This window comes from Jaculus jaculus, chromosome 15, assembly GCF_020740685.1.
Source record: "Jaculus jaculus isolate mJacJac1 chromosome 15, mJacJac1.mat.Y.cur, whole genome shotgun sequence".
Lineage (NCBI taxonomy): Eukaryota > Metazoa > Chordata > Mammalia > Rodentia > Dipodidae > Jaculus > Jaculus jaculus.
In genome coordinates this window covers 59192302-59217568 of record NC_059116.1, presented here as the reverse complement: position 1 = coordinate 59217568, position 25267 = coordinate 59192302, and the positions used below count along the sequence as shown (strand labels likewise).

The following is a 25267-nucleotide window of genomic DNA, read 5'->3' as shown; positions in this document are numbered from 1 at the left end:
GTTTGGCATGTCAGAATGTCCCTTCTCTCTCTTTCTCTCTCTCTCTCCTTTTGTCATCTGAATCATAATCTTAGTGTTTATATTATATAAATGGAGACTAGAATCCCATTCCATGTGCTTTCACATTTTTCCATTCATATTTCGTCTAAATTGAACTTCTTAGATCATCATTTAAGAACTCAATAAGGCAGATGTTAAATCTCCTTTGCAGTTGACAAATTAAAGCAAGACACATGCCTTCCTAAGTAAAGAAAATGAAAGTTTTATATAAGTTCCTACCATATGGCAAGCAATGAAGCCATTATGTTATATAAAATTTCTCATAGTTTTGACCATTTCATCTTTTATTCACTTGTCAGGTTGCTGGTCTAGAATTTTCTGAATATAAAGCTGGAAACCAGCCCAGACATGTTTACTTTCCTCTATGTGGACTTTTCATATTTCACATTTTTGTCATTTTCTGGTATATTTCTATATCCCTATTACTTAACATATTGCTTGTCATTTTCTGGTATATTTCTATATCCCTATTACTTAACATATTGCTGGATATCAAGCTTGATTACTACCCTGTGAGAAAGAGGTGGTTGTAGACATTATGAGACCTTGGATTCCCCCACTTATTTTCTTTAGATTTTGCCTCCTCTGGACTTCAATTTTCTAACTTGGAAGAAAGCAATAACAATGCCTGCCTTGAATACTCACCATGTGTTTATGAGAATAAAAGTAAAATAGTCATGCATGTACACTGAACCCTCGAAAGAATAATGAGGTTATAGTTTTATTATTTGAAAGTTCTAATTCTTTAAATAAAACAAATAATCTATCAAAAAATCCCAGGATAATAGCAATTGAAACTGTAAAAGTATTTTATTTGAGACTACTGTAGTGGGATAGAATGGTCTTGATAGAGGACTGGGCTCAGTTCTGAATATAAAGTACAAAGTTACTGTTTTTCTTCTACTTTTCAGCTGAGAAGCAGGGTGGGAGGGGAAGACCCTGGGTAAATACTGAAAAGAAATTTCAGGAGTAAGAGAGATTCTGGTTAAACTGACCTGTGGGATTCTTGTGTAAAGCAGGAAAGAGAGATAAGACGCTACATGAATATGGCAGTAGAGAGGAGCCTCGCCAGATCGTAAGTGTGAGAATGAGGGCTCTGTTAAGCTCAATTAGCAGAGTTTTGTTACTGTTAAAAGTGGGACTGTAAAGATTTCTCAGTGGTTACAGGTGTTGCTTGCAAAATTGATGGCCTAGGTTCTGTTACCTATTACTCATGTAAAGCCAGATGCACAAAATGCACATGTGCCTGGAGTTGTTTGCAGTGGCAGAAGGCCCTGGCATGCCCATACTCATTGCCCCACCTGTCTATTTCCCTCATCTTCCTCAAATAAATAAATATTTAGTAATAATTTGGGCTGCACAGGAGCACACAAAGGTGGTTCTAGCAGAAGATTCAGAAGCTTCACTTGCTTGGGCAAGGAAAGATGTTTTGTTGTTGTTGTTGTTATAGGTTGATGACATAGCAAGGATGATCTTTTTGCTAAAATTGGAATTTTGGTTAAAGTTGAGTGCTGCAGAAATGTAGACAAAAACTTAGTAGAGACGGCAGCTCATAGGAAACTGAACCAGGTTTGGTCAAAAAGGGGCAGATGGAACAGATGCACAAAGGTAGGCAGACACATAGCATTGTGTGGATGGATGGATTGAGTTGATAACGATATTATAGATGTCCATACCTACACTGTCTCTCTGTACGTTTTGTATCTGCCAAAAAGTTGCCATGTCTCTTTGCAAAACCTAGATACACCATGACTTACTTTGTCTTGACTTTTCCATGACGGTAGGAGGTTGAGTGTTTAAATGAAGAAAGCAAAGTGAGATGCTTAAAACACAACTGTCCCTCTCCCTCTCTGTTATGAGATAAACCCTCCTGTCTCTCTCCCTGTCTGCTACCAGGTAAGGCTTTTGATAAAACAGAATAATTTTGATGTGGTAATTGTTTCAAAATTTTAAATTGTCCTTAATTGAGTTCTCTAATAGCGTAAATGTACACATATATCTTCGTTACAAAAATTAAGTTTTCTGAAGAGTTATTGTTTTCTTTAGGAATACACTACTACATTGATCGTTTCTATTAATATTATATTTAGATAATGCTTCTTTAAGGAGAGGCATGGAGACTACCTATGGAGACTTCTCTGTGGTTTTCTTATATTGTAACAGTTGCTTATAAGAATAAGAGAGTTCAAAAGCATGGAATTAGGCATCATAAGGTCAAATCCAAGCTGATTACAATGTAAGACCTTGAAAAAAATCAGTTCCTTCATTTTCTTTCATGATGTTAGGGATCAATCTGTGTTCCATTCTATACAGGACTTCCAACTCAGCTAGGAATTATTTTCATCATTCAGCATGTGAAAACAAATTGCAAGTAATTCTCTGATGTGATGAATAGTCTGGGGCTGGGCACATAAGTCCTGATGCCATGTAGGCTAACTTGCAGGAAAGAATCTGCTACTGTAAGGAGGGCTACATAATTTGCTTAGCTTGGAAAAATTAGGAAGTTAATAAAATGTGATAAAATTCATTAAAAAATCAATGAATCTTAGTAAAATTAGAAGAGTACTTTTTATTTTTGATTTAATATATAATTGATTTAAAATTATTTCCAAAAAGGTATATTAAGTGGAAGCCACCCTGAGACTTCATAGTGAATTCCATGTCAGCCTGGGCTATGCCAAAACCCTACTTCAAAAACAAAAACAATAAAAAAAGGAAGAGATATGAGTTAGCAGAGAAGTATAAGGGTTAATAGGGCACTTGATCTGAATCTCTGTTTCAACTAAGAATGACAAGCATTGCCCATGGCAGTCCCAATTTTGGCATGCCTGCCAGTTGGTGAGCAGCTTGATAAAATGTTGGCATGTACAGATTAGAACCAGACTGCTTGGGGTAAGTCTGCACTCTGCTAACTACTAGCTGCGTGACGTTGGAGATGGTATTTATTTCTTCTTAATCACTTTTCCCATCTGCTGAATGGGAATAATAATAGCAATTTAGTTCTAAGATTGTCATTTGGATTGAATGATTCAGTACTTGTACTATGCTTAAATCAGTATTTAGCACAATCTTTTTAGATTAATAATAATAATAATAAGAAGAAGAATATGCATGCATGTACTCAATTTTAAACAGTCATTTTCCTCTGTTGGGGATATGGAAGTTAATTTCCTGAAGATAAAGTTGTAGTCAATGAAGACAGGGAGGCTCTTTTTAAACTATAGAGGACACTCAGAGGAATATTTTCCCGGCCCGCCCTGTTTGAGGATCATGGGCCCATGAAGTACTGCTGTGTGTGGTGCATCTCCTGTGAACTCAGGTAGAAACGAGTCTTGAAATCATCACTTCTGCTCCTTCAGGAGAAAGTTTCAGTGCCTGTAAGTACAACCAGGCAAATACAATGAGAAGATGTTATCCAAAAGCTGACCGACTCGTCCTTTTAACCTATTTTCCACTTGCCAAAGTCTCCTCACAGTGATGGTTTCAGAATTAATTCTAAAGACCATTTATGTAGCATGTAGCCTTGCTACTCAAAATGAGTTCAGGCATTCAGAACCAGCAGCTCTTGGAGTGGGAGAGAAACATGGAAGGTTACTTCCCATCCTCCTGAATCCAGAACTCAGCTTACGCAAGAAGCATAGGTGGTTCATTTGCACACTCAAATTGGAGAAACCGGGCTTCTAGAAGGACATGGGAAATCCAAAATTCTTAGCTGTCCTCCAAAGATGATTTTCAAAATTCATAAGCAATACAATTTTATGAACTCTACTGAATGGCAAAAGTCACATTGTGAACTTGAATGGGTCTCAACACTTTCAAGTACCTGTGAGTTGTTATCAGCCTTTGGTGTGCTGACAATCATGCAATGCCAGTCAGAAGATACAGAGAAAGAAGTTCCTTTCAATTTCCTGTTTTCAGAAATTTACTCATGAGATCAGAGTAAAGCTGAGAGAGTATCTACATCTCAGCGAAGGATGATGTCCTTGTATACTCACCCACAAGCTTCTCTTCATTCTATGCAGCACCAGATGCATTGTAGACACCATAAACATTTGCTGAATTAGGGGGAAAAGCATATGTCAATAGTTTTCTTAATGTCAAATTCAGAGGAGCAAGCATCAGGTTTCTGCAAAATGTTTTCATTTTTTTTCTCAAGTTTATGAATATTCCCTTGATGTCACTCCACATGAAGGCTTAACTAAATTGTCAGTTCTTCTCTGAGAATGATGAAGAGGTTAGAATTTCTAACTCTGAAAATCAATTCAATTGATGGACAGTCCTTGTGAAGAGTAGCTACTCTATCTGTATATCTGCATATTGATCACTCCTTTTATGAACATTTTGAACTTTTAATTAGGTTTCCAACCATTGTATTAACTATTTAGATCCTCCTTTTTTTTTTTTTTCACTCTAGCTCAGGCTGACCTGGAATTTACTCAGAGTGGCCTTGAACTCATGGTGATCCTCCTACAAGTGCTGGGATTAACGGTGCATACCATCATGCCCAGCTCTATTCAGATCCTCTTGACTCTGCCCACAAAGTGAAAATTGGTTAAAATACAGGTTTTTCAAGTTTTATATAGGAAAAGGATTAATTATTTGACCCACTACACTCTGTATTTTAGACTACATAAGAATAATTTGTAGCTTGAAAGCAGAATCTTACTTTAAGTTGTAGAAAAATAAATTATATCTTTAATATTTTACTGTTGTAGAAACCTAAACCTAAAATAGCAGTTACCTTCTCATTGTTGGGGTAAATACCTGGCCAGAGCATCTCATGGGAGGAAAGTTGGTATTCAAGTTTAAGGGTTTTTTTTGTTTGTTTGCTTGCTTTGCTTTGTTTTTCGAGGTAGGGTCTCACTCTCGGCCAGGTTGACCTGGAATTCATTACGTAGTCTCAGGGTGGCCTGGAACTCATGGCGAACCACCTACCTCCGCCTCCTGAGTGCTGGCATCAAAGGCGTGCGCCTGACCTCAAGTTGAAGTTTTTAGGGGAAGCTGCATGGTGGCAGGGAGAGCGTGGCACGAGCGGAAACTGGGCCTCACCTCACGTGAAAATCAACTGGGAGGCGACGTGCATGAGTAAACTAGTGAGCATCCACTAAGGCTCGACTAATAAACCTCAAGTTGGACCCCAGTAGCACACCTCCTCAGGTACAGCTGCAGCTCCCACAGGCTCCACCAGCTAGGGATTGAGCATGGGGCTTCACCTCAGAACTATGAGGCTCTGGGGAACATTCCACGTTCCAGTCACCACACATACCACTTTTAATCCATGTTTCTGCACAGTCAGACACCACTGAGTAGAGGGAATAGATTCTGAGAACTGCATACTGAGGTAATTCTGTCATTATGCAAGCATTACACACTGTAGTTACACAAGGTAATACAGCTAATTTTAGGGGACTATGTGGCTAGAGTGACCTGGAGTATTGTTACACAGCACATTACATTTTTATCTTTCCATTTCATTTCACCTGCTATTACTTGTATAGGCAAATATACTTAGTTATTTCTTTTCACAGTAAAGACAATTACCATAGAATGCTTTTAAAAAGAAAATAAATAAATGTCATATAAATCTAGAACATAACTTACTGGACCTTTCCTTGGAAGGTAAGCTGGAGAAGCATCTGGTCCCCCAGGCCAGGCAGTCCATCTGAGAAGGGCTCAGGCGGTCGAGTCAGTGTGAGGGAGGCTCACGCTGTGCAGGCCATCTGGGAAGGACTCAGGGAGCAAGGTCCACAAGGTCTCAGGGGACACCGTTTGCCATGGCTCTGTAGCCATCCTAGAACTCTACCCAGAATGGCGCTCTGCAAGTCCAGCCCTTGTGCTGAGACCGTCCTGTGTTTTACTCGCATTTTCTAACTTGTTTTAATTTGGTCTTACATATTTGCATGTTGCCTATGTTTCATTATTACACATTTTAAGGGAAAAAAATGAGAAAAAGTACAATGAAAAATATGTGATTAGGGACATTTGGACACATTTCACTGTCTTGGTGCAAACTGAGCTCTACACTCAGTTCCCATTCTTTAGTTAGCAAATATCTAAGACCTACTAGGGCCCTGGGTGACCCATAAACAATGAGACTCACATAACAACTGAGTTGTTATGTCTACCAAGCACCCAAACATGAAAGTCATTTGTAAATGTTTTGGATTCTAAATTAGAAACACAATTATTGAAGGCCTGATAATGTAGAGTAAATGAATCACTAGTATAAAGCAGGGAGATAGAAAGATGTGGTTGTTATCAATCAAAAATCAAACGTGATTTGAATTTTTATTTTTGAAGTAGAGTCTCACTCTATCCGAGGCTGACCTGGTGTTCATTCTGTAGTCCCAGGCTAGCCTGGAATTCACAGCAGTCCTCCTACCTCTGCTTCCCAAAGTGCTGGGATTAAAGGTATGAGCCACCATGCCAAGCCTGAATTTTTTTACTTTATTTTTTTTTGTAATTTTGTTTTGAAGTAATTTCAAGCTTTAAAAAAACCTGCAAAAGCCAGGTGTGGTGGCACATACTTTTAATCCCAGCACTCAGGAGGCAGTGGAAGTTTCGCCATGAGTTTGAGGCCACCCTAAGACTACATAATGAATTCCAGGTCAGCCTGGCTCGAGTGAGATCCTACCTCAAAAAAAAAAAAAAAAAAAAAAAAAAAGTTGCAAAACATTTCCCATGTAGCTGTCTCCTAAACCTAGAAATAATTTTTTGGTATGCACATGGGTGTGTTGTGTGCATGCTTTGTGGATATATGTGTTTTTCTTTTCTATTTTTAATAATTATACTACATTCTCTTTTTATTTATTTATTTGAGAGATACAAAGAGGAAGAGAAAAAGGGCACGCCAGGACCTCTAGCTACTGCAAACAAACTCCAGACACATGTGACGCCTTATGCATCTGGCGTATGTGGGTCCTGAGGAATCAAACCTGGGTCCTTTGGCTTTTCAAACAAGCACCTCATATGCTAAGCCAACTCTCCAGCCCCAAGTTTTTTTTCTTTTATAATTAAAAAATATATTGCTTATCATTATACTTTTACTAAATTTCACATTAAAGATAGGTGCAGGCAAAATACATACCATGATGTCTGATGTATTAAATCCTAAAACAATTTTCCTTCCACTGATAGATATAATAGCTTTGACTATTTCAATAAAGCAAAATGAAAGCACCATAACACTGCACAGAAATATCATGTGTCATTATAAAATCAATTTTACTAGAAAGAAATTTACCTAAATTGGTTTAATGAATTTTCTAAAATATTATAATATATTCATGTACTAGAAAGAACATATAATCATTTTCTGAATTAGAAATTAAATAAAGGTAATTATATTTAGTAAACTAATTTTAAAAATCTGTTGTTATGCTAGACAACTTCCTGTTCGTGATATACTGTGAACTATCATTTACTTTGTGCTTATGAAGTTTCAGGTAGTATTCAATCATTTGATCCTTTCAATAACCTTTTAAAGAAGTGTCTTGTCATGACAGAAAAATGATTTATAAAGTCATACAGCTACTACAAAAGCTGGAATGTAATTTAAGGTCTCTCTAATTATAAAATTATTATAAGACATTCAAAACTTAGAAGAGGATAATTCAAAATTCAAAATAAACCTTCATTTCAAGAAGATTATGAAGTGTTACAGTTACCTTCCCATTGTTGGGACAAAACACCTGACCCAAAGTGGCAGGTGGGAGGAATGTCTTAATTCCAGTTTACAGTCTCAAGGGGATGATCCATGATGACAGGGAAAAGGAGGTAGAATAAAGACTTGGCAACACCGCCTTGCCTATATTTGGACAACAGCAAGAGGAGAGTGAGTCAAACTAACACTGGCAAGCTAGGGCTAATAAACCTCAAGATCCACCCCCAGCAATACACCTCCTTCAGCAAGACTCCACCTCCCAAATTTCCAACAGCTGAGGATCAAGCACTGAAAACACACGAGTTTTGGGGGCATCTAATTCAAATCACTACATAAATATATGCCTTGGGAACAGTAAAAGAACAGTACTGCCAAAAACATATCCTAAGCATTTATAGATGGATGAATTGTATGGGAGCCTTATTCAATCTGAACAAAGTTGCTCAGTTGCTATGTGCATCTTGCATGAGTATCAGATCCCCAAACTCAGAGAAGTAATCAAGTTTGTCTAATGTTTATTCATCATTTTCACTTAGCAAAACAAAATCTTACTAAAAAATAGCCAAATGTTACTAGTGTGTCCATGTAAATTAAATGTCCATGTAAATGTTACTAGAAATGTCCATGGAAGTTAAATGTAAACTAAGTTGTGAATTTAATGTCCATGCAAACGTCACTAGGACATCGTGTAAACTAACACTGAATAGTATTCTCGTATTTTGGAGTTCTTCCTGAGTTCATACTTTCATACACTTAACTCAGTATTTTATATAAAATTGTGTGTTTTTTTGATGCAGGCCCAACAACTGCCCCCCCCCCTTATGTGAGAGAGTGAGAGTGTGTGTGCAAGAGAGAAAACTGAAATGCCAGGGCCTCCGGCCACTGCAATGGAACGCCAGTCATGTGTGCCCCTTGAGCACGCGCGACCTTGAGTGTTTGCATCACTTTGCGCATCTGCTTCCATGGGACCTGGGAAGTCCAAAGTGAGTCCTTAGACCTTGCAGGCAAGTGCCTTAAGCCATCTCTCTTGCCAGAAAATTGTTTTATTTTTTTAAAATGAAATAAGTTACATAATAACAATATCTTTAGGCTATAGTGATGGCTCAGTGGTTAAAAGTGTTTGAATACAAAGCCTGACAGCCCAGGTTTAATTCTCTAATACCCAAGAAAAGCCAGATACACAAAGTAGCCCATGTGCTTAGGGTTCATTTGCAGTGGCAGAAGGCCCTCTTGTGTCCTCTCTCTCTCTCTCTCCCTCTGTCTTTTTCTCCTTCTCTCTCTCTTTCTCTCTTTCAAATAAATAAGTAAAAATAACAATATCTCTCCTAGCTAAGAGATTCAAGCTATAAATATATGTTTCTAAAAAAGTTATTTGAATGATTAAAAATAGAATATGGAAACATGTGTAAAATGCTTTGATATGTACTTACTGTATTGTTTATGACCTATGCTGTCATGATCTTATAAGATTAGTAATTTTTAAAACTTTGGTTCTTACAAATGTTCTTCCTACAAACAACTTCAAGCTGTAGTGTCTCTTATAAAGGAAAAATAGAGATCAGGGGAAATAGAAAAATGTATCTTTATCACTAAAATAAGGAGGTATCTTGAAACAAAAGCCAACTTTTACATGATGTTTCTTTAAAAAATGGTTTGGAGAATTAAAAATATGCCCATGCTTCACTGTCAATCCTATTAATAGGTCTTTATCTTCAAAATATTTTATTCAAGGTACCTAATAAGTTGTCTCTGTAATACTCTGAACAATAGACAAGGTAAATGAGAAGAGAGCGTATTTGTTGTCAGAGTATTTGTGTCATAAGAACAATAGCTCTACTCCCTCTGGGAGATGACATAATGGATCAAGGCCTTGCTCTTGAAGCATGAGGACTGAGTTTGGCTTTCCAGCCGAAGCAAAGAGAGGTGGTGCTCGTTCCCTGTGATACCAACGCTGGGGAGGCAGAGATAAGCAGAGTGCTAAGGCTTTCTGGCTAACTAGTGTAGCCTTCTTGCTCACCTGTAGGTCCAGAAAGACCTTGTCTCAAAAATAAGGTGGAGAGATATTGGGGAAGACACCTGGCAACAACCTCTGGCCTGACCTTGCCTGTGCATGCGTGCTCACTCATGTGCCCACACTCTGATGAAACTTCATTCACACATGCAGAGCACATACACATGCAAGAAGCCAGCAAGAGCAGAAATCACAATCAGTCTAAAATACATGTAATTGATCAGATAGAAAGCAAAAAGAGGAGAGATGCAGGCACACGTGGAAACTGAGCAGGATGAGCCTGAGTGTGTCTGGTTGCCTTGACAACAGCAATTTCAAGAGGACATATTTTGGGAACCTATCCTTTCAGTCTAGAGTACCTGGTCATGTCATAGCCACACATGAGTGTAGCTGCCCTCAGTTGCACCAAACCACCTAAACTTGATGATCCCATTACTTCTTTACAGCATGCTCCCTTAATTTATCTTCCATTGCATGACCAACTTACACTTCTTATGCTCATCTCAAAATGACCATTTCTCCACCTTTCATAGAAAATTAGAAAGTTGGCAAACTTATTACTGTGACCATGCTTTCTATTCTCTGAAACTTCAGAGCTGGCTTGAATACCCCCCACCCCCACCAGTTCTGAGGATCAAATTAGGGCCTTGCTACACTTTTGAGTTTTCATATCACATTTTGATCATTCCACTATGTGATGCTACACATAGCCATTTCCCTGAACATTGGCATTATTATTTCCCAATATAGCACAATATCTAAGGTAGGTTAATTAGACCAGTGTCTTTTTTTTTACATTTGCAATTTTTACAAAGCCCAGGCTTCCATTAAACTCGTGAGTTGGTAACACCTCTTTGTTTCCTGGAGAGTTTTGAGTCATTTTGAGTTTATTTTTGTTATATAGTTAAAGGATGCCTAAGTAATTAGTGTCCCGGTGAGTGTTCTCACACCTAGCCAAAGCTGCCCTTACTCCTGTGATGGTACCTCAGTGGCCTGGTGGCTTATCATTCTTCCTACTAAAAATCTGGGCTCTATTCTAGATTTTCCCAGTGATGAATTTCTCCTGCATTTCATCCTACAATTTCATCCTTCCCTTCCATGCCATGCTGTAACCTTTTTATAAATTTGCATATGGTAATTGTACTAAATAGCGGGTTTCACTATGGAACTTTCACACATATCTATGTGATATTTTTTATCATATTTATCCCCTTTTACTTATTTTCGTCTTCCATGAAGCTCCCTTCTATTTCCATGTCTTATTTAAGATTCCACGTATGAAGGAAATGTATGAAATTTGTGTTTGTCTTTTGATGTCTGGTTTATTTCACTTGTAAGATAATTTCTATTTCCACTCAGTTTTTCCAACACATACATGATATAATTTTGTTCTTTTCAGTGTCTGAATACTACTCCCTTTTAGTGCATTTTCTTTACCCATTTACCAATTGATGGGCACTTTAGCTGGTTCTAGACTTAATTATATAGTGCCATGATAAATGTGGTATTTCTATGATATAATGCCTTTAGGTGTACCTTTGGGTATATAACCAGTTCTGTATAATTGGCCCACATAAAAGTTCTAGTCTTGGGGTGGAAAGATGGCTTAGTGGTTAAGTGTTTGCCTGTGAAGCCTAAGGACCTTGGTTCGAGGCTTGATTCCCCAGGACCCACATTAGCCAGATGCACAAGGGAGCACATGCATCTGGAACTCCTTTGCAGTGGCCGGAAGCCCTGGCATAAGCATTCTCTCTCTCTCTCTCTCTCTCCCTCTTTCTGTTCCTCCCACCCCCCCTCTCTCTGTCGCTCTCAAATAAATAAAAAATAAACAAAAACCATTCTTTTAAAAGTTCTAGTCTTAGAGTTGAGAAATATCCATGTTGATTTCAGTAGGGACTGAAGTAACTTGCATCCCCACCAACAGTGTAGAAAAGTTCCTTTTTCTTAAAAAAGTTTTATCTAATATCTTATTTCTTATTGGAGAGAGAGGAAGAGAAAGCAGACAAAGAGAGGAGAGGGAAGGAGGGAAGGAGTATGGGTGGGCCAGGGTCTACTGCTACTGCAAATAACTCCAGATATATTATCAATTTTGTATATCTGGTTTACATGGGTTCTGGTGAAATGAACCTGAACTTTGAGGGTATGCAAGCAAGTGCCTTTAACTACTTAGCCATGTCTCCAAACCCTGAAAGCTCTTTTTGTATTTCTTTTATAAAGCAAAATGGTTGTACTCTTAGACTCCTTTTCTTCTGCCCCAGTTCTGCTGAGGGTCTTCAATGGGTTATTGGTATTGATTGTGGGGCCAATAGGCCTCAGTCAGTCTCTGTGGGGGTGTGGGAAACACAGTGCCTCAAGCTATTCCCACAATCTTACAAACTTCCTGACCCCTCTTCCATAATGTTCCCTGAGCCTTAGCAGGCAAGATATGGATCTGAGTTAGTGTTGCTTTCTGTGTAACCTCTGGATCTCTGTTTTGACGAGGTTTGAGCAACCACAGAGTTACAAGATGTCCGTAGGACTGGTTTTCTTGGTAGCAATGAGTGCAGCATTTGTGTCACTGCTTCCTGTGTAATGACTTTAGGGCCCAGGCAGATGAGATGGAGGCAACACATCTCATGTAGATAGTCAGCATCCTTGTTCTCCCTATAATCCTCCATCTATAATATAGAACGGATTCTCCAACCTAAAGTAAGGACAGTGTGAACAAAAAAGAATAAGTCTAGTTATTAGGGAGAGAGATTGATGTGTATGTCCACTCTTCTTAGAGAGTAGTAGTTCTCTCTGTAGCCTATTGCATTTTTTTAAATATGTGTACATATGTACTTTTGTATGTGTATGTGTTTATGAGATCACACACATGGCAGCACATGTGTGGAGATGAGGGGCAATTTTGGATGGTTGGTCCTCTCCATCCTCCTTTTTTTATTTCCTGAGAGGGTCAGATTTGTTTTTGCCACTGGAAAGGAAAGGCTAGCTGGCCCAGGAGCTTCAGGATTCTCTTGCTTCTGCCTGCCATTGCTGTAGGTGCTTTGGGATAACAGACACATGCACTATATTGTATCCAACTTTATGTGGCTGCTGGGAACTGAACTTGGATTGGCAGGCTTGTGGAGCAAGCATCTTTACCTCTGAGGAATCTCCCCAGGCTCAAGCATTCATTTATCATGGCTTCATTAACATTTGTTTTTTTGTTTGTTTGTTTTTTGATTTGTTGATGCTAATTCTTTAGATTGGGGTGAAATGGAACCTCAGTGTAGTTTTATTTGCATTTCCCAATGATCTGAAAATGATCAGCATTTTCATGTATATTTGTTAGTTGTTTGTATCCTTCATTTAAGAATGTTATTTTGTCCATTTACTTTTTAATATTTCATTTATTTGATAGACAGAGTAAGAAAGAAAGAGGCGGATAGGAAGAGAGGGAGAGAGTGCACATGCATCAGGGCCTCCAGCCGCTGCGAATGATCTCCAGACTCATGTGTCATCTTCTGCATCTGGCCTTATGGGTACTGTGGGAATTGAACCAAGGTCCTTTGGCTTTGCAAACAATTGCCTTAACCACTGAACCATCTCTCTAGCCCTTCCCCATTTATGAATTAGATTATTTACTTCTTGTGTTTATTTTTTGAGATCTTGTGTGTTCTGGACATCAATTGCCTATTGGAAAATAGCTGGTAAAGATTTTTTTTCCCTTACTGTAAGCTGCCATTCATTTAGCAGTTGTTTTGTGTAATGCAATCCTATTTTCCAATGATTTCTAGTATTCCTCAGCATTTAGTGTTATATCCAGAAAGTCATTGCCTGTGCCTGAATTCCAAGCGTTTCCCACATGAGTTCATCTAATACTTTCAAACTTAGAGGTTTTATGTAAAGGACTTTGTGGAGAACTTAGGTACTGTTCTAAAATGTGTTTTAGTGCCATGTGTCTGGGTCAGAGCCCTTCTCTTCATGAACACTGCTTCCCGAAGGTTCTGCTGTTCATTCTTTGCTGATATACCCTCCGCCACTGAAAGGACCCTGTGGTGTTTACTGGCAAACTCTGGCTCCTAGACTTGGTGCCTGTTCTATATAAGAAGTTAATTAACATATTATTGTCCAATTATATGACAAAGTGAACAAACAAAACTTCTCTTCAGCTCCCTCCAGCACCTCCATTATGCCATCCTGAGACATTTAATTATCCAATTAGTCATGGAAACTTACATCAAATATGTAATTATTAAACTTCAAGGCACTTCATGAAATTTTGGAGATTAAATGTTTTTATTTGTGTTATTATCTGCATATTTAAGGTGGGAAATAATTTTCCTAACTTTGATATTACATATCTATTTCACTATGATTAAGTATTAGAAACTGAAGTTAATGTTGTTATAATTAATCAGACCTAAGTTCAAATTTTTAGTTTCCCACTTGGTCATACTTAACCATATGATTTTCAGAAATGTTCCTTCTGACATAGTTGTAATGGAAGCCATACTTAGTTGCTTGTGTGTGCATGTAAATGTTGAGAATATTAAGTGAAATATTCTAGGAAGACACAATGTGAGCCAAGAAGTCAGGGTAGAAACCCAAGCATCTCCCCATCAGCACCTGCTTTTGATTCTTTGCCCCACACTGATGGGTTGGAAGACTGTTTCTAACATGCTAACAACTTCTCAGATCAAGTAATGTCTCCTTTTTTGTCTAAATTATACTGCACAGTCCAACGTAGGAAGCTAAACACCCCCAGTCGACACAGAAAATGGGTATCAGTGGATGAATGTCTCAGTTTCCTGCCCTCAAGTGATTTTCAGGCATGTTTTCTTGTTAGTCTTGCTCCACAAAGAGACCCAATGGGCTGTAGAGGCAGTATGTCCAATGAAATAGCTGTTGTGGGTTTTCTTTCAGTTTTTATTTCTTTACTGAGTGTGCTTTTGTGCTCACATAAAGGTGAGTAGAAGCATGCACCTGCCACTGTACATGTAGATGTCAGAGGCCAAGTCCTCTTGGGGCAGCCATAGCCTCCCATCTTGTTTTGAAGTAGGATATTTCATTGTTCACCACTCCTTTTCAAGAGCTTCTCAGAAATCATCCTGATTCCACATCCATTTTTTTGCCATAGGCACACTGGGATTTACAGAAGTCCTCTATAACTTCTGGCCTTTATGTAGGGGATGGGGATCCAAACTCCAGCACCCAGAGTTGCACAATAAGCACTTTACATACTTAGCCATCTCCCCAACCCTCACTGTTTCTTCTCAGTTTCCCTACATCCTTTAACAAATGACTTCTAAACATATTTTACAAATAATCTCACTAAGATTTTATGTATGAATTGGTTTCGGTAGACAAGCTAAACACATACAAGTCATGGTATCTAAGCCTGAGAGACTATTCTAATCAGAGAGCTGTCACACAGTACAGGAGCCACAGCTAAGAGTGGCATTTTCAAAGAACTTCTTGTGATGACCAGCAGAAGAGAATACAAGGGACAAAGTTGTGAAGTAGCACTTAGTGGCAGGACTTTGAACACATTTTCAGTGTGTTAGTACTATTCTGAGGAACAAAGTACTGTGCCCTGAATTATTTTGAAGAAGAGGAGTGAAGTGCTAGATAGCATGAGTCAAAGGGAAGTAGGGAAGTATAACAAAGATACCTATGAGGAAGTCTGTGGCTTCTTCGAGAGGAAGGGCATCAGCAGTGGCTGAAGAGACTTGCACTGTTGTATGAATGTGATAGGTCCTGGTGAGAAGCAGGTAACCTGGCCACAGCAGCAGAGAAGCATTGTAGTCATGCGTGGTACTCTTAAGAATTATGTATTAATACACCTTCTTCAATACATACCTGGTTTGTAAGAAAATTATACAAATTTTGTATTATTTATATGTACTAGTCTAATTTCAAACATTGTAATATTTGCTTTGGTGGGAAATTTCGTGAAATGTGCTCCTAGTTCTTCACTAGTAACAACTGATAGAGTTTGTGACTGACAGGTTTACACTGTGTGAGTGTGTAAGCAGGTCTGAGTGATGAGAAACTGGCAGATATGATGGTGCCGAGCTGTTTGTTCAAGGCCAGCCCAGGACTACGGAGTAAGTTTCAAGCATGCCAGGGATATGAGACCCTACCTCAAAAAACAAACAAACAAACAAATAAATAAATAATAAAGAGAGAGAGCGAGAGAGGAGAATGGTGAGAAACCACTACCTACAAAGGGGCTGTTAGGGAATTCTTTCTTACATCTTCTTTGAGATAAGTAATTTTATCATTCACCACTGCTTTCATATTACTGTTATGAGCAACCACTCATTTGAGGTAGTATAAGAAAAATGGATTTTTGTTCCTGTTAGCAAAAATTTAAAATGATGAGAAACCTTTCCTGAAGATGTAGCTTTCATTAAAAAGGAAAGAAAACTTAATTGAAAGTTATTGTAAATTTTAAATGACTAATTTTACATCAAATAAGTCATTAGAAATCTCTGATGGAAATGAAAAGGCATTTATTTGCAAAATTTGAAAGTGCTAAATTCCAGTAGATATTCTTCTCTCCCTTATAATTGGTATATTCAGAGAAACACAATATATAAATGGTAGAATTTTAACATAATGGCTTTTGGTTTAGGAAGCCTGTATGTGTTGTTGGTTTTCAAACTAGCTAAGTACTTTTCCTTTGGATTTTGTTTTGGGGGGTTTAGAATTTCAAGTGATTGTCTTTCTTTTACCTCAATACTTAACTTGCTTCTTGACTAGTATCACTGTGGGTACTTCATATCACTTCACGCAGATAGAATAGTAATTTACACTCCTGTGTTTTCCTAGGATTTGCATGTATCATTATTGTGTGTGTGTGTGTGTGTGTGTGTGTGTGTGTGTGTGTGTAGATTATATATGTTGTTTGGCATGGGTCATGTGTGCTGTATGCACATGTGTGTATGCAGATGTGTGCCCCATATACATGCATACAGCGGCCAGAGGAGAAAGAGCCTCAGGGGTCCTTCCTATTATCACTCAGATATTTATTTTCTTGGTACTGGGTTTCTCTGTTGACCTAGAATAGCTGCCCATCAATGAGTGTGGCTTCTGGTCACCCTTGGGCCACTGACCATCAGTTTCCTAGGGTTGTACAGGAACCGCAGAGCAGAGTCATAAGTGACTGTTAGTGTGACGGGGGTAAAAAAAAAAAAAAAAACACTGGTGAGACTGTGTCAGAGGACAGCACATTAGTTTGTTAGGGGAATGGGCTTATAAGCATGTAGTGGCAGGAAAAGGTACAGTGTACAGGTCACAGGGGGATTGGCTGTGTGAAGGCTGCTGACTGATGCCTCATTAACACATAGGGTTAGGGTGGCGGTATGGATCACAGGGGCATTGGCTGTGTGAGGGCTGTTGGCTGATACCTCATTAACATATTAGGGACCTTCTGGGTGAGTGGTGAAAGGTCACATGAGCACTGGGAAACTGAAACCTAACTCTAATCAGGACATCCAGGTGCCCCAGGAGATGGAGGGAGCAGCCTCACTCCTGCAGGTCTTGAGGCCAGATTATCGGGGTCTATGCCTGTTGCAGCCTCTTGTGGCCTGGGGCCCTGACAGCTCAGGCCTGCTTAAACCTCCAGTGGCTTGGGGCCCTCACTTGTGCCTGACAACTCCCCCTTTGTTTTTATAATGGGGCAGCATTATCTTATAGAGTGAAAACTTTATAGTCTATCACAGGTCTAGATAGAGCTAGATGGTGCATGAGGACCTGATTGGTAACAACCTTAGCAATATTAGTTATTTGTTGTCTGAAAACCTTGATAAGGCAGGGGACCACAAGTAATAGGGTTCCTATAGCCAGGAGGGGACCAAGGAAGGGGAGAAGCCAAGTGACTAAGGGGTTAGAGAACCAGGTGGTGGGCTCATCAGGTTTATAGTGGTCAAGTAGCTCCTCGCAGAGTTTTTCTGAGAGCTTTAAGATTTTTTTTTCAGCAACATTTGATTCATTGACAAAAAACCAACATTCTTCTTCCAAGACCACACATGTCTCCCCATGTTCAGCAGTGTTGAGGTCTAAGGCTCTATGGTTTTGGAGTACCACACCTGTGAGAGAGTTTAATTGTCTCTGAAGAGGCTCGAAGCTGATAGTAGTTGATATCATGTCCTGGTCAGGCTTGTTTTGGAAGCCCCCCCCATGAGGTTTTGGACAAGAGCAGCTCCTATAGCACCAGAGGCACCCAGGGACAGCATCACACCGAGGCCCACCAGCAGGGGCATGAAAATCTCTCTTGATTGAGATGGGTGGAGTTTGTAGGCCTGTTCTTTCTCATAGAGATACATTTGTGGAACAATCAAGACTGGGGAACAGTAAGTGGGAGAAGAAGCATTTATGCAGGGGTGATTAGCCTTGACACCATTGGAGAGTGGGTGTCTTGACACAAGCAGCTCTGGTTATGGAAATATTGAGGAGACATTCAGCTCTGGTCAGCTTAGAGCTGGACAGGCAAAGAGGCATACCTTGACTGGAATCAAAGAGGGGAATATCAGTAAGGGAGGGTTGGGAATAGCTCGCTTTAGATGTGAGGTATTCAAGGGTGGCATTAATAGGGACCACCATCAACAGGGGGTGGGTGGTGGACACACAAAAGAAGCAGTTAGAAGCATTGGGGTGGTTAGTAAAGGGGAGAAGGTTGGCCATGTACTGGATGTATTGTGCCCAGATTATGGTGGCTTGTATCTTTTCTGTGACTTGCTTTTCCTGTGAGAGAATGTTGTGGTTAGTACAAACTGGGAGGGAGGCAGGGGTAAGATGTCTGGAGATCTGAAGATCAACAGAGGGAGATAGTAAGAGGCTACGAGCATAGAGTTTTCCGGTCCCCCCTGTCTGCCAGTGTTCATCCTGGGGATCTCCTATGGATAGTGTACATTCTTTATACTTGCCAAATTGGGGGATGTGAGTGACATCAATCTGCCTAAGGGGGAATTGGCCTTGAAGCCTCCAGGGTTGATGCCCATTGTTTGAAGGGTAAGTGTTGTTATTAGTGAAGCCCAAGAGTGCAAATTTTTAATACACGATGGAGTTGCTTTTTAGGGAAAAGAGGGAAGCATGATTGTAATCCCTTATGGTTTATGCGTTTGTCAGCATGGAATTTTTTAGCTTCCTCAAAGGTGGCCAGGAACATGTCTGTTGAGCCTCCATAGGAGGCCACCTGGTCTGCTAATGTGTTCTCCTTGGTGAGGGGGCCAGGTAAGGGGCTGTGAGACCTTATGTGTTGTACCAACAGGAAGGCCATTTGTTTGCATATGAGGTTAGAGACTTGTATCAGCAGTGGTGAAAGAGGGTTTAGCCTTTAGTGGTCTGGTATTGAGGACATACCCTTTCCAGTGTCCTTCATCCCCACAATTAAAGCATTTTCCTTTAGTTTTCAAGGCTGCTGTGAAGGCCTGTGCTAAAGAGGTGGCCTTATGTGAGGCAGTCACAATATTTTGAGTAACAACTATCCATTCATCATAATGTTTATCCTTGAGGCCTTGACAAGCTAGCCTACATTCTGAAGTCATGCCTTTCCAAATGATATTTTTGAGGAGGAGGTCCCTGACTGTTGGGTTAGGAATTTTTCTCTCTAGGTTGGTTTTTGTTCTTTAGAGGGTTTCCTCCAGCTTTTGATGAAGGAGCAGTAAGGAAGAGGTTTTGTCCTGGAGGTTGGGGGCAGAGATTATTCTGTCCCATGCCTGGAGAGCAAAGATGTGTACTTGGTCATAGTACCCTGGGCGCTGTTGGGCCTGTAGATCACCTATGGAAAAATTAACCTGTCTGAACATCAAAGCCATAGGAGATTTTTTGTTGGAGGAATTCATCTCTACAGAGGGCTTCACATTGAAGGAATAGGGGACTAGGCAGTGAAGATTGGCAGTTATCAAGCCAGTCCTAGGGGGTGTTAACGGAGCCCCATAGGCTCTGGATTTTGGGACTTAGTCCATGGCAAATGGAGTCCATCCTCCCTGACTGCCTGTCTGAGGTCTTTTAGGTCATTGGCCTGATTATGGATACTGCTGTAGGGTCCAAGCTCATGTTAATTGGACATTAACAGGAAAAGCTGCAACTGCTTGATTATCTGTATCAGTATTATCTCAGAGCGTGCATAGGTGTGGTGTGAATGTCAGTGAAGGGGCCGATGGAGAAGGGTCCTGTTCAGGGGAATTTATCATGTTGGGATTCTTTTGGCCCATTTAACATGAGTCTGGAGGGGAGCAGCCCAGGCCAGGAGGTGGGTAGGATAGTAGGGGCAGATAAAGGGGGGTGGGCATAGAGGAGTCTGGGGTAATTTTCTTCCTAATTTCTTCTATAGCCTTTTCAAGGGAACTGAGGCTTGCCACTGGCCTGTCCTCTGGGCCTTCTTCATCAGAGTCATCATCTAATTTTGGTGTGGTGGACTTAGGAGGGCTAATGCATTGCCTAATAATGGCTATAATTGGGAGAAAAGGAGGGAGGGTGTAGAACAAGGGATTCAATCTTTAAGTGACTGTGAACAATCAACTGAGATAACTCACTACCTTCTTCTTCTTTGGGGCTGGGGCCACCAGAGAAGGAAGTGGAGACACAGCTGAGGGCCACTGTATCCATGCACACATGCCTACCAGTGGACCCGAGCTGCCGCAGGGCACTTGCATGGCCGGCTTGCAGCCCGGCCACTGCCCTAGAGAAGCTTGAAAGGAGTTGAAAAGGGAGTGAGGGGGGATTTCCTTCCTGAAATTCTCATTACCTAGCTAGATAAGCTATGTGGGTCCACATGTCTGGGTCACATGGATCCTCCAAAATCATCCAGGAGGCAATCTGGAGGACTTCTTCCCAAAAGGAGATGGCTTCCTTCTGGGAAAGCTTAATGCCTCCTTTTGGTGGGAAATGACATTACCCATGATAGAAAAAGTGTGGAGATGCCAAGACCAGAGGGGAACATTCCCGAGGGCTGGAGAGCACAGGGGGCATTCCCCAAAAGTCCTAACACAAGCCTGTCCACAAGTTCAAGAGACAGGTGACTGCCCTACAGGCTTTTAAGAGGTCATTGTGTTACTGAAATTGATGGGGGATTGTTGCTTAACACCTATGTGGGCTAGTGGGGTCCAAACAGACAACTAGGGCTTTCAGTCAGTGCCAAAGAGTGACCTTGGCCAAATTGGTCCCTCGTGATGGCACAAATCAAAGTAAAGGAGGAAAGGGAGAAATCTGCTAGCTCGTAGTCATGAAGGCAAGGCCACAGGGGCCTGATGCCCCTCAGGGGGAGCACTCACTTATCCCATTGCATCTCATAGGGTCCCTGTTCAGGTGCCAGCTGAGGTTCATGACCACCCTTAGGCCACTGCACATCAGTTTCCCAGGGGCGTCCAGGCAGCTGCAGAGCAGAGTCTTGAGTGGCCACGAGTGCGATGAGATGACAGGAGACTGTGTCAGAAGACAGCTCATTTGTTTATTAGGGGAATGGACTTATAAGCATTTTGTAGTAGTGGGAAAAGGTACGGGTATGGGTCACAGGGGTATTGGCTGTGTGGGGGCTGCTGACCTATCCCTCGTTAACACACAGGGTTAGGGTGGATGTACAGTCACAAGAGGGCTGTGTGAAGGCTGCTGGATGATCCCTCATTAACATACAGGGTTAGGGTGGAGGTTTGGGTCACAGGGGAATTAGCTGTGTGAGGGCTGTTGGCTGATACTTCATTAACATGTAGGGACCTTTTGGGTGAGTGGTAGAAGGTCACATGTCCGTGGGGAAACCAAAACCTAAGTCTTATCAGGCACCCACGTGCCCCAAGTGGGAGAAGGGAGCGGCCTCACTCCTGCCAGTCTCGATTATCATGGTCTGGGCCTGCCACGGTCTCCTGTGGTCTGGGGCCCTCAACTGTACCCAACAAGTCAGCCCCATTCATTCTCCACTTTTTATAACAGACATCCTGTTCAGATGTGTATCATAACCCACAGCTTTATCCATGGGTTCTTGGGATTCGAACTTGGTGGTTCAGGCTATAAAACCCTCAAGTGTAAGTGGCAAGCAGTCTTAAAATGCTGAGCCACTCTCCAGGTCCTGCATGTATCATTTTAAAATGAATACATATGCACTATATTTACACAGTAAGACTTCAAGTCCCCTTTCAGAAAAAAAAAAATGAAGATCAATGTTTATGATCTTTCTATCTAATGCACTCATATTTTCCTCTATACCAAATAAAAGTAGCTCTTTACTAAGCATTATTCTTTATCCTACAACTCTGCACATATGTAGACCTGGGACTGGAGAATGGCTCAGCAGTTAAGGCATTTGACTACAAAGCCTAATGACTAGGGTTCAGTTCCCCAGCGCTCACATAAAGCCAGATGCCAAAAGTAGTTCATGCATCTGGAGTTTGTTCACAGTGACTAGAGGCCCTGGAAAACCCATTCATTCTCTCTCTCCTCTTGCAAATAAGTAAACAATTGCATTAAAAATAAATAAATATAGAGAACCCATTAAATTTAAAACATGAAAATATTTTCATCTCTATATGTGTGGGTGCAAAATATGTTCATTCATGAAACTTCCTTTTATTGTAGGATTTATAGAAAACAAATTGAACATATAATAGTGTAAATGAAGTTTATTGTTCACTCAGTGTGTCTTGTCTTACAACATGCTCTACTAATTTGGAGGAACTGATAAACTGACTCAGAGCTCCCAGGACCCGTCGCTCTTCCGGGGTGACAGTCAGTAGACAGGGAAGCAGTGATTGTGATGGGGAGAAGAGCTTGGTTTAGAATCTAAAGTTTAAGGTCTTCTTTGTAAGACAGGAAGTGTGCAATAGAACAAAGCCTCCCACAGCCCCTTCTTTTCACATACTTCAGATGTCTAATTACCAGGAAATATGTCTTGTACTACCCCAGATTTCATTTTTAAAGATCAACTATAATACTAATGGGGAAAAATAGAAGCATCGTTTGTTTTAATTGGAAAGCTTTTTATTTTACATTTACTGTTCTGCACATTATTGATTCTTTTCTGGTTTTGTTCCTTTCAGAGAGTGAATCTGTCCTTCGATTTTCCGTTTTATGGTCATTTTCTACGTGAAATCACTGTGGCAACTGGGGGTAAGTGGTTCTCTATGAATCATTATAAAGCATCTACCTTTTCACTCTACTTATTGTTTTTAATTTACCCAATATTTCAAGAGAAAAATTTTTTTTGGAAAAATCATTGTCTTCTAACAAAAAATAAAAACTCATGAGAATAAACAAAACCTAAGAAAAAACAGCTTTGGGGAAGTCCTCAGCAAAACAAAGTTAGTGTAGTTACTGTAATTTTAGCTTAGCTTCAGTTCTGCTTCCTTGTAGGTTTTATTTCACTTTCTGAAACTATGCTAAGAATATGCAAGTGAAAAATAAAGTGAAATAGAGTTACAACTAAAAGGTATTTAAAGGAATTATCCATATATTTTTATTTTCTTTTATTATTAAAACTGACATAAACTACATGTATATTAGCCATTTATATCAGCTTAAATTATTTTATATTCCTTTCATGTCTCCTATGTCGACTGACAAATTGTGAATCTTTAAAGTAAATGCTGACATCCAATTTAAAGTTTTAAATATTTACTTTTCTCTACAAAGGCAAAGGGTTAGATTAGAGACAAGCAACAGAACACAAGGCTGCTGTAGTCCTCTATAGTGGGCCTTAGAAGTTAGACATGATGATTTTGAAGTGATACCAAAAGAGATAACCAAAGTGCTAGAAAGTGTCCCAGCTTTACATGGGAGGAAAATAAAGTTAAAAAAAAAGTTAATGAAAACAAATAGTAGAACAGTAAAGAGGAAAGGGACTGACAGCATGTGCTAGAGTGCACAGGGTGAGGAAGGGGCTGTGGGAGTTTGCGGCTGGAGGACCAGACACAAGGCCTTTCTTTTTCCAGGTCCTCTCCTGGGTGACAAGGAGCCCATGTAAGCCATTCTTGCCATATTTTAATAGAAGATTTAAACTTAGTATGTATGTTAAAATCACAAAATAAGAGTTCTGTTCACAAGTATCAGCATGCTAATTTTTTGAGCACCTACTCTGGGCATTCTGCCTTAGGAACGCTTAATTCAAGGAGCAAGTAGACAAGGCCGAGCAGAATGTGTGAATCATTTATAAAATACAGAGCCTGAAATGTGGGTTTCCAAGGATGATAAGCTTGGATGAGGATCATCCAAGACTCTATGGAGAAATTATATATAAGGTATTTCTTGGAAGTTGTTACAATATCTATGATTTTATAATAAAGAATAACTAAGTCTGAGTTATATATAAAAGAAGAAAAGGGCAGAGTATGTTTGGGACAGTAAATAATGAAATATGAGTAAACTTAGGTTTATGCTTACAAAATAAAATACAGCATATTAAGAAAAGTAGTTTGGGACAACTTTAAATAATGCCTTAGGGCTCAGTTAGAATTTAATCCCTAACTCAGTAACACACTAAGAAGATGACTCTAGACATTTGAATAATTCTTTTAATCATGGAAACCCTGCAGTTAGTATATTCATTTGGAAGAATACTCTAATAGTTTATGTGAGTGGTTTTGGTGACTCTTTTACTTCAACCCAAGAAGAGGAATGGCACTGTGAGCACTGATTACAGCCAAACAGGCGGTGGTTTGAGTGAAATCTTCAGTTGTAAAGCTACTCATGTTTTGATGAAAAAGGACTCTATTAAAGTAAAATATATACTAAGACTAAACCTGTTAGTTCATGGGACATACGCTACTGCATTCCCAGCCCTTTAGTTAATGTTCTGGAAGGAGTTAATGAAAAGCAGAAAGGTAAAGTGAAAGATGATCTGCTTCAGCTGGTGTCACATTCCATTGCCTGTCATCTCCAAAGGGAGGTTGGAACATGGTGACTTCATAATAGGGGTGTTACACGTGCTTTCTGACATTTAGTTTTCCAGGGTTCTACTGAATTTAAAAACTGCATTCTTAGTTGTGTTAAAGAACTACATATACAATAATTATAAACAGGTTGACATTTTCAATTTCTCAAATTGGTTGAACTTTAAAATTCACGTCAATGATTAATCTCATATGAATTAAGATTTCTCTTATTGGAGTGGGTGGTAACAAATCCAAGCAGATGGTTGTGCCATCTTTATTGTTTCAAAGTATGTTCCCTTTCCTTCAAAACAATCCTCAGTATTAAGTGGAAAACCTGGTGTGTTGAATGAGCTCTACCTTCTTTGTAATAACAATGCAAAGATACTCCTTTTCTTTCTCTTAAATTATAGTAGTATGGGATTTATCTATAAAAATGTCTGTACCTTGTTTTAAAAGGCCTCACCAAGATAATTGAGACACTAACCTAAGTTTCTTCAAACTAAAAATAGGCTCTCAATAAATATTTTTAATTAAATAAATAGCGATTTCTCATTGATTTAATCTGCTGATTAAGCTCCTGCAAACGGTACTTACTGCATAAGAAGCTTCGATGTACAGAAAGTATAAGCTGCTCCTCTTGACCAGGAGCTTAGTACTGAAGGAGAGGAAGGGTGTGTCATGAATCACCAGTAAAGAAGAAGG

At 39.8% G+C, this 25267-nt stretch overlaps 1 protein-coding gene across 1 annotated transcript in view; it reads left to right on the top strand.

Moving 5' to 3' along the window:
- Window positions 1–25267, top strand: part of Plxdc2 (plexin domain containing 2) — a 444295-nt gene that overhangs the window by 239848 nt on the left and 179180 nt on the right. The window contains exon 4 of the mRNA XM_004668408.2: window positions 22736–22805. Within this exon, the coding sequence (XP_004668465.1) occupies window positions 22736–22805 (70 nt within the window). The remainder of the gene's footprint in view (window positions 1–22735; window positions 22806–25267) is intronic.